At 38.3% G+C, this 10,391-nt stretch overlaps 1 protein-coding gene across 2 annotated transcripts; it reads left to right on the forward strand.

Annotated features, from left to right (window-relative positions):
* The first annotated feature begins 1,931 nt into the window (after window positions 1–1,931).
* On the forward strand, window positions 1,932–10,365 carry LOC113671661 (neuronal acetylcholine receptor subunit alpha-10). 2 transcript variants are annotated; one of them, XM_027187912.2, is made up of 8 exons: window positions 1,933–2,182; window positions 3,439–3,593; window positions 4,607–4,651; window positions 5,172–5,281; window positions 6,028–6,172; window positions 6,538–6,805; window positions 7,505–7,677; window positions 8,098–10,365. In XM_027187912.2, exons 1-8 carry the CDS (start codon window positions 2,116–2,118, stop codon window positions 8,854–8,856), a joined length of 1,722 nt encoding a protein of 573 aa, XP_027043713.2. In that variant the 5' UTR covers window positions 1,933–2,115; the 3' UTR covers window positions 8,857–10,365. The 2 variants fall into 2 exon arrangements, with proteins under 2 accessions (XP_089037152.1, XP_027043713.2); XM_089181026.1 differs by lacking the exon at window positions 4,607–4,651 and having other exon boundaries at window positions 1,932–2,182.
* The last annotated feature ends 26 nt before the right edge of the window (window positions 10,366–10,391 follow it).

The raw sequence follows: 10,391 nt of genomic DNA on the forward strand, positions 1-10,391 counted from the left end.
ATCCCTAATGGCATGGCATTCGTATTATGCTATAAGCGATTGGCCATATGTACTAGAGATTTATAGCACAATAAAACAACCTACGTTCCCTCAATGAGCAAAATTTAAGTGGTTCGTAAAACTCTCGCTTAGTGAGTCGAGTATTCCTATGAAATGTCGAGTAGTTTTTGCTCAGCGTATCCACATGGAAAAATGTTATTACCATCATTATGTTATTACCATTAAGGCTTTTTCCAGCGACAAACATGGGGTGGTTTCGATTGCGTTGAGATCATGCTCCTAGTTCTCATCAAACCTGTGAAATGGCACGAAAAACCAATCAAAGCGCTCGATTAAAGATCGGTTACAATGCAGCTAACGTAACTAAACAGCCGCGGTAGGTTCTCTGAAAAGTAACTCTCATAGAAAACTGAGAAGAAGTTGCGGCATGCTGTTCGTGAGTTGAAACCGGAAAATAGTCATCGAAACTGGATTGCTCAATAAGATGCCGTTCTCACCACATATAGTTATAGTATAACGGCCATTGCCATTTTCAATTTCATGGGTTAAGCATACGTGCTTATGTGAAAAGATTCAAATCGACCTGATGATGACCTGCGACAAATGGAAGTTGCCAGAGGCTGGCTGTTTAGTCGTCTGTTTGTATACATTGCTTTTATCTCAATCGTTATGTAGATAGCCCCATGTGGAGTACTACCGCTGGTTTTTGTTGTTTTAACCGCTGGATACTGATTCACACACAGAGCGTGTGCACTATGAGTTGAATCAAATACTGTCAAATCCCTAGGGTTACAAGGCAGAAAATAAAGCAGGATCTGCGAAATTAAATAAATGGCAATTAGAAAATTAACTGGTCCTCGGAATATTGATCGCTATTTTTCATGTTGATCATGGCAGTGTCAACTCCAGGTGCCTTCATTTTGAGTCAGTAGCGTGTCATATGTGTATCATTACAAGCCAGCATTGAGTTGCAATTTAATAAAATAAACCAATGTCAGTCCAATGTACACTCCATAACAAAGCAATTCTTAATTGATTGATGAAAATACACGAAACATTAGTTCAATAGCTAACGTCGTCTTGGTAATGGACAGTTGCGAGAATAATAATTAATTGGTTTTAATCCATTGTGAGCTTCTCTTTGATCTGTGGTAAAAAGCGCACCCATAATTTGGGCCGTCGAAGGCAAAATATGAAGATTGTGATTTGTTTTATCCTCAGAGCAGAGCTGGGTATATTCTTTGAGACTGATTTGGAAGGTCGCAAATTGAGACGAACGTTGCAGCCAAGTCTATTTGACTGTCAGTACTGTTTGAATTAAAAAGACAAAAATTAATTCTTAAAGGAGCTGCGAAGGATCCATTAAAATGTTTTCTAAAGCCAAGCTAGATGTACGTCTACAATAGACTGTTTTGTGTCCTTTTCAACTTAGCTTTGTGTATTGTTTAACTGTATTGTGCGGTTATTTAATTGCCTGCCTCAATGGACTAAAACCTGTAAAGCGCGAAACAATACTTGATTAATCCAATAAAGCATCATTTGCACGAAGCATTGTTGGGCAAAATGTTCGTGTTATAGGAAATTTAATCTTTCTTTGGAAGAAGCAGAGGATTAAAGCTAGAATAAACTAGACAGTTATAAATATCTCCCTACGCAGATCACATCCCAGCTGTTAATTAATTGTTAAATTCATTTGACAACCCTACTTCCGAGCATTAAAAAAATACCTTCGCGTATTACAAAATAAGAATGGTAAAAATTTGCACCTTTTTTCGAGTAACTGCAAAAATAATTGTCTCTGGTGAAATGTTTCTAGCTGGGACATGACTTTTTGCGATAATAAGTCTTGCATTGGAAGAGTTCAACGCGTTTTTAAAAACAGATTAACCGGAATTGTTTCCAGAAATGCTTTCATGACTAGTGTCAAACAAGTCGAGACCCTATGACTAGAAATTGCCCCCGGGGCCGTGAATCTTGCGTTTGAAGTCAGTTTATGATAATGGGCTTGAATTGGATAGCTTTCAAGTCAGGAATTTTTGTATCCAGATACATACATCCACGTACACCTAAGAAACACGTCGTCCCCTTGCGTGGAGCTGATCACGCAGAGCAGATATGCCCATTTTGTGGCGAGTTTATATCGTATTTTTGTCACTTGGCTATACCGTGTGTTCATCTAAAGGTAGGCTGTCGTTGACTTTTTGAAATTATTTAATACTTGCTGAGGTAAATTAAAGCTGACGGATGCCCGGTTTCAAGTGTAGTCGGCTTGACGAGTTTCGACATCGCGCCACGAGGATTGTCGAGCAACTTAACAAATGATTTTAGTGAAGGTTGTGATTATTTCAGAAGATTGTTCTGCAGCTTACCAGGTTTTACACATTGCAAAACTGTACGGCTCACACAAATGCCTTACTCGGTAGGGAGCACTCTAAACGCCTATTTAGGACACGCGATGTTTCCAGCGTGAATTTCAAGATATATATTTTTATTCGTTCTGCATTATGCGCACCAAAACCTGTCGTTGCGCCCTGATTTTCCCTCCATCAGTAAACCTAGTTACAATCAGAACCATGCACAAAATCATTGAGCTTTTTCAAGCGTTGTTCCGTTACGATACAGAAAGAAAACTTAATTTGATCTAATACAAAGGAACTCTTTGGCACTCAAGACGAAAAATTACCAGGCTGTGGAATCATAAATCATTTGGCTAATGCAGCTTGTTTAGCAAGAAATTATCGGCTTATTATCTTTTAGCGTTATGAAAGAATTAGTTGTTTCCACTGTCACATGAAGTTTCGGTAAACATATTAATATATTATCAAAACTAGACAAGGAATAATTGAAATAGGGTGTCGTTAATGAAATCAGATGGTGATCACATTTAGAACTCAATTATGAAAAGGTACTTTTTCCGGTAATGAGGGCTATCTAAATTCCTGGAGTGGTTTTGACGATGACGAATAAATTAGTCCTTTGAGGTCGTAGTGAAACATAATTGCATTGTTTAGCAAGAATGCTTTGACACATGTATATCTTGTAACACTTATTTCAGTTCCATGGCAGGAGCCCAGCAATTTTGACCGTGAGAAAGACTAAATCAGTAGAATGGAGTTCAGGAAATAATCGTTCATCTGTATTTCATTCTTAACATGTTGGTGAATAAACAAATGGTTTTAACGTAGTATGATACTCTATGTTCCATAACAAACAGTTTCAAGAAGAATACAAAGTATTATTCATGTCGGGTTTATAACTTGCTTGAAAAACTTTTCCACAAAGGAAGCAGACAGGTTCCCAAGTTTATTAAGTGCTGAAGAAGTTTATAGTTTTTTAACAAGTCAGCTCCTAATGGATTTTAAAATGTTTCTACTATGCAAGCATATTAAACATATAAGATGATAAGAATATTCTTTCTGTCTTTTTTTTTTTTTAAAGTTACAAAGTATAAAAGCATAACGGACGATGACGACGAGAAGAAGTTGATACACTTCCTATTTGATAACTATGACCCAGAAATCCATCCTGTTCTCAAGAAAACAGATACAGTTGAAGTAAAGTTCGGCATCTCGCTCCATCAGATCATTGAAGTGGTAAGTCCAAAATGGTTCTTATGGAAGCTGAAGGGATAAGGTTACTAATGGAGCACATTTCTCTGCTCTAGGGTCATTTATACTTTTTATTGCTGCAGTGCTTGCTTCAAAATCAACCAAGCAAGGAGCTTGGTTCTAGATTATAGAGAGATACCGGACGCGTCTCGCCTGTGTCACTCATTTGGGATGATTTCAATCTTTTCGAGCACAACAGGCTTGCTTTGGAATGCATACTAACCTCACAAATGCACTAGTAAAGGTCAATTTGACCCATGGTCATTTATCTTAATCAATTAAAACACGAAAGAGGACCCTTGTAAGTTCTTAATTAAAAAAAAGGTCATACTTTTTGCTAAATTTACTAATAGATTTAAATGGCTATTCAAAATCATTATGTATAAAATTAACAAGGTTCTCTTCGTATGAAATATGAAAACAATGTTAAACAGTAAATTAAAACAATTCACACAAAGATCCGGAGAGCTTGGCTTTAAACAAGTGAAAATACTGAAATGGCTGCCACCTTCAAAAGCCACTTTCTATTAATTATATCTTGGACATAGTACCATTACTATGACTATGAAACAAAATTGAAAGTTAGATCGAAATATGAATTGTAGCTGGCGATTTGGAACAGATAAACGAACAGATGAATTGAAAATTGATCGGACGACAAACAAGGGAGAAAATGTTGTCACTTTGGATCACAAAGTCGGCGAGGAAGAGATTTTCATTATCAATCTGTTACATCAGGCATGCATGACAGGCTCAAAATTTCAACTCCTTCAGACAATGCATACTTCCATAACTTACGATCAAAACTGCCAAGTAAATGCAAATTTTCACTTATTTTGACTTAAATGATTGATGTAACTCATTTCTTTCCTCAAAATAGTGGGAAGAGAGCCTATGATCAAGGCGTCCTCGAATTTTCGAAATAGCTGAGGGAGACAATTAGTTAATTCATATCTTTATCACCGCATTATAATTGCATAACGGCATTTTTCTTTCAGGATTTCAAAAACCAAATTGTCAAGAGTAGTGTTTGGATAAGACAGGTATTCAAATTTCACCAACTTTCAATAAAACTCCACTTTGATTCATTTAATGCAGTTACGATTGTACTGCAAACATAGCAAAAGAATTACGTGGATGGGAGTTCTGCCAGCGAGCTACAGTTACACAAATGCTCGGAAATTAAAACGTTTTAAAAATTGTCAACACAGAATACGCTGTAAATGTGCATGTTGTCCTTTCCATGTGATCTATTCAGACTCAAGTCAAAGGTAAACACTTTCAGATACCATAGCGCAAATATTTTATCGTCCTCCCTGATGATGCCGTAGAACTGCGAAAGCTCGGAGTAAATAAAGTAAGAAAGAACCACAGTAGCACTTAAAGGCTTCATTCGATCAATATCCCACACTTTCAGATATGATATCCATTTCCTATGAGGCTTATTTAATCAATTGTTGTAGATCAGTAGCTAATTATACCCTCGGCTTCGTCATTTGCCGTTGTTTTGTGTTGTTTCATCGCTACTGAACTTATTTAAGATTTTTCAATTCGTTTTTTTAGGCATGGAATAACCCGTTCTTAACGTGGAATAGTTCAAACTTTGGTGGTATAAAAACTATTAATGTGCATCAGTCAAAACTCTGGAAGCCTGACATATTCTTGTATAACAAGTGAGTATGGATCTTAACGCTCGGTACATTTACATGCTTGTACCCGCTGCTTTATTACAGTGTTTCTAAAGTTTGCTGTCATTCAAAATTCTTCGGCAATCGAGACCGCTTAGAGAGCTGTCTAAAGTTGCCCCCAGAGACGAGTAGAATCCCATAAGAGTTATTTGCACTTTAGTACTGACTCTGTGCATACATTGGTTTACTTTGCTTTACCATTTGATTGGTCTGAAAACACACGCCACCCCCTTGATGTAACTCCTGTGCGCTTTTCCCTGCTTCAGACCGTTTAGTTGTAAATACTTTCAGTTCTAATAAGCTCCCAACGATATGTTTTCCAAGTTCTGATTGGTTTTTGTGGTTATTTTTTTTTTGGGTTTGTGGGCCTTAATCCCAATGCAAGGCGCTCAATATGAACTGTTGAGGGGGAGGCAAGGTTTCCCATGGGAGCTAGCTGTCACCATTGGTTAGAACTGGCAAGCCACGTGGGCCAATTCGTAGGATGAAATCGGCCATTGCTCGGAATCGTTCAGAAAAATTAGTCATTTTCTAAATAAAAAAAAAATCTATGATAAACATTTAAGCTGAAATCGATTTAAATTCCCGCTAGGAAAAGCCTATTTTCTGCTTTAACTTGACTAGCTTAGCCAGTTACTTTCTAGTAATACTGAGGGACACCTCCGTCGACAGCTGCTGAAAAAAAAAGTAATTTCCACGAATGTACGTTTTTTGTCGTGTTCATTCTACAGTGTAGATGACTCTGACGATGGGGCTCTGGATCGTTTCAAGACTAAACTTGTCTTAAGCTCAAATGGAGACATTATGTGGATGGCGCCAAAAATCCTGACAAGCTCCTGTAAATTTGACGTTACTTACTTTCCTTTTGACAAACAGGTAAACCGACAAGTGTAAGAAAAGAAGTAGCCATTGCACGTTGCAAGTGAAACTGTGATTTGTCATTGTTTGAGTTCATTCTATCTGAATATTCAGTTCATCTCCAGATACCATTGGTGAGACTATCAGGCTTACAGGGAATTAATTACTCTGATCGTAATCATTTATTATTTGGTGGACTGTTTGAGCTGATGTAACGGTGATATCAAAGGAAAGAAAGAAACTTATAACGTATCTAATTACCGTCATCGTAACTTCAGCAAGTGACATTTGTTATTGTGGAGTAAGCTGTTTGAAACTATCAAACAGAACTTGAAATACAAAAAAACAACAATAATTGGCTAATAACAATGTTTTTTTCCTAGACCTGTAAAATGAAGTTCGGTTCGTGGACATATGACGGCCTTCGACTTGACCTTATCCCAGAAGGAGGAAAGAACATGTGTGATGGAGACATTAAAAAGTTCATCAGACACGGAGAATGGGACCTACTAAGCATGCCTTGCAGTCGTAACGAACTTGTTTACGCCTGTTGTCCAGAGCCTTATCCGGACGTTACTTACACCATGACGTTGAGAAGACGACATATGTTTTATTTCGTGAATATGATCGCCCCCTGCTTTCTTATATCAGGTAGGTGGTTGCCTCGGTTCTGAAGTTGTGTCATGGGAACTGAGAGATTATGTCATAGGATAAGATTATTTATCATAGAAACTACGGTTTTATACAAGGATTTCCAGCCCGGAGAAGAGCCGTTACAACACACATGAAAAAAATACGATGTTTTTTCGCCAATCAGCTGCTGACACGTCATTCGCCTCTCGCGTCACTTGGTCAGGTTGATGAATGAACGGCAAAGCTTTCACCATTCTCAATCCAAGGTCCTTTGTCGGAATTTTTCGGATTATGGCTGCTAAAACACTGAAAAATCCGTATCGCTCGCAGACAGTGATGTTCAAACTTAAAAATATGAAAAGAAAAACCGAAAGTTACATATCCATTAGCTTTGGTAATGGCATTTCTCGCGACTGAGAACGAAAATCGACAGCTGGAAGATTTGCTTCAGGCCGGAAAGGAGGGAAAGAACTTCAGATTTTGTTATTTACAAAGGGTTAAAAAAAATGGCAGAACAAAGAAAAATTGATTGATTAGAATTAAACGTTGGCCAACGCATTTGAACTGTTAACTAAAAGGGAGGTATCGAGATTGCCTGGACATCAGAGGCCAATTACAACGCAAGTCTCAAAGGGGCTGAAACCCTTACTATGTCGACCTTTAGGGAATGTTTAAAATGTTTTTGTTAAACATGGCAACCTTTGTATTACTTTTCAGCGCTGACCCTGTTGTCTTTCTATCTTCCTCCTGAGTCCGGCGAGCGTCTCACACTCGTTATTACAAATCTCCTGGCCTTGACAGTTTTCATGTTGTTAGTAGTAGAGATTATACCAGCGACCTCTGAGACTGTACCTCTAATCTCTGTTTACTTTTATGGCAGTGTTTTTGAGGTAAGCTAAAACTCATTCAAACTTTTGACCAATCCTGGTTTGGGAGCGATCATCTCTCCGCTGTGTATGCTTTCAGGTGTAATTCTAGCTATCAAAATTAATTAAATATCCATCGGATCATTTAGTGTCGAGTGGAATCTGGGACTGGAATTTTCTTTTTTGTGTTCTACGATTGGTCGCCCTAGCAAACCTTTTAACAAATCAGTTGAAAAAGCGAACCACATCAAATCGTCTTCTGGTCATTGGTGATTTCCCGAGCTTGAAAGAGTTTGTATGCATTTGTGATATTATCCGCTTTTCAGTCCGTTCATTTTAATTTCTTTGCTTTTTCTTTCCTCATTTTGCTATTTTCATCAGCCGGCATTCTTACAAAATGAGTCGTTGATGTCATGTTATTCATTTTCATTATGTTTTTTTTAGGTGGCTTTGGCTCTCGTCGCAACGTGCCTCGTCTTGAGGTGCTATTTCAACAACCCCTCACATACACCCGTTCCGAACTGGGTGCGTCACATAGTGTTGGGTTGGATGGCTCGACTTACTAAGGTACCTGTCAAGAAAATCCTGGATGGCATTGATCCTAAAGAATCCTCAAAGAAAGACCCAAAGCAAGATGAGAACGATATCTCAGAACCTGGAAATGTTGTTCAAGGGAAGATTCCAAACACCTCGCGTCGTAATTCATCACGTGATCACCTGTCACACATTTCACCCAATTTACCTGGCGATATACAGCCAAGACTAAACCTTTTACCGTCAATTCAGCGAGCTAGAAACGCGAATCGTTTAAGCATGCCCCACTTTTACGATGGTATTCAAGTCGGCGGTGCCATGAATGATCTGATTAGCAGTCACGCTGCCTCGAGGCACAATCTTCTGGACATCGCGCCGCCATCGCATTCGAAGCACGTTTTCGCGAATCATGTGAAGTCAGCAGACGACGTTAGAGGTACTGCTGATGGCGTGACAAGACAGCTGTTAGAGACTCAGACAAATCTCGCCAAAGATGTAGCCGAGGTAGTGCGATATATTCAAGACCAGGAGATGAGCGACCTAATGAAGGAGGAATGGCAACTAATAGCTATTATCATTGACAAATTTTTCCTCTGGTTGTTTTTGTTCATTCTGTGTGTTTCTACGGTAATCATCTTCATGCAAGCTCCAAGCTACGCGTGGTCTTAGAAATCTGATATTAGATGTAGCTAAAAAAAGGATTTTTAACTGGGTGTTTAATACCAGCAATTTATTGGTATTTAAGTGCATACCAGGCTATTATTTTCTTATAAGTCATTACAAAGGGGAGAGGGGTAAATGTACTCTGAGCTCCTCCAAGGGCTTTGGTCGGTCGAGCAGCTAGGAGGAAGGGCGAAAAAACCAGTGACTTCCCAAGAAATATTTCTTTGAAATATCGTAGCATGACTAAACTAGAAAGATAATCAAGTACCGATGATCACAGGCAAAACATTTAGTCGACGCTGCATATTGGTTGAGATCATTTATTTTAATGGGCAAGCATTGCCTCCGACCTACAGTAGAAAATATTGAGGTGACTTACACACGGCTAATGCGACATGATGCAGTGATAGTTCTGACGTGTTCTTTGCCGAATTTTGCGGAAAAAAAGTATGTTTTGGGATAACGTTTAGTTTGTTGCATGAGGTTCAGCTGGTTTGAACTCAAATGCAACATTAAGCGGGAACAAAGTTTCCTTTTTTTGCAATGTGGTGCCTGGTGCACTTCTTCCTAATGCAAACCAAACCCAGAACAGAGCAGAGAAACAACAGAAGATTCGGACTTGCCGTGATCAGTTGACACACGAACTTTCTCTGAAAATGAGCTTACTGCATGCATTCATGACGGCCCCTCCCAGTAATGTTTACGACTTCTTACTAGCAATTAATATAATAGAAGAGTGGATAGCGTTGAAGGCGCATTTTGATTGGTTACTCAAATCCCAAATATCCTTTGCTATTCACCTCCGAGTAACGCGCGGGATTTGCCCCCGAAAATATTATGACCGCGTTACAAGAATAAATGAGTTAAAATCATCTTTCTGTGCTTAATTATCTCATTGTTTTAGGATATGCTAAAAACAACTACGGTGTCATTGGCTAGCTGAGGATATTTACCTCGCCGCTTGGCGGTTGGGTAAATATCCACCACGAGCGACCTTCACTTCGTTGAATAGCTGTTAATTTTTGATACTGAAAAAGTTCACTAATGAACAAAATTGACTCAAAGGAGCTATCGCAAAAGAAAAGTTTTGATAATCACCCTTTTTACTAGTCTGATAATATACCTGGTAATTGCTTCTTAGCTCATCTGGGATTTTCACAATAAACCTTTCTAAGTGAACAATTTTATGGTCGCTTTTTAGTTCGTATGATTACAAAACTGAGTATACCAAGTGATTTACTAAGTAGATAACTGCCTCTTTTACATTCCTACATATTTCTGTTTTTGGAAGAGTAAACCTAATTAAGAATATCTAAGACTATTCTTCAAAGATTCAGTACCAGCTTAGTTGGATTCTAATTTCTATATATCTTTGTGTCTGATCGAAAGAGTAACGCATATACAGTTATGCTATTGGTTATTGTCTGCTGTATTCAGTTTTCCACCGTATGTACAACAGCGTTGTTCATAACAAGACCATAAACCTTAAAATAAACGTTTACTTCACCACTTTGATACTATTGCTGTTTCTTTTTTTTTCC

Source organism: Pocillopora damicornis, chromosome 8 (assembly GCF_964200805.1).
Source record: "Pocillopora damicornis chromosome 8, jaPocDami1.2, whole genome shotgun sequence".
Classification (NCBI taxonomy): Eukaryota; Metazoa; Cnidaria; class Anthozoa; order Scleractinia; family Pocilloporidae; genus Pocillopora; species Pocillopora damicornis.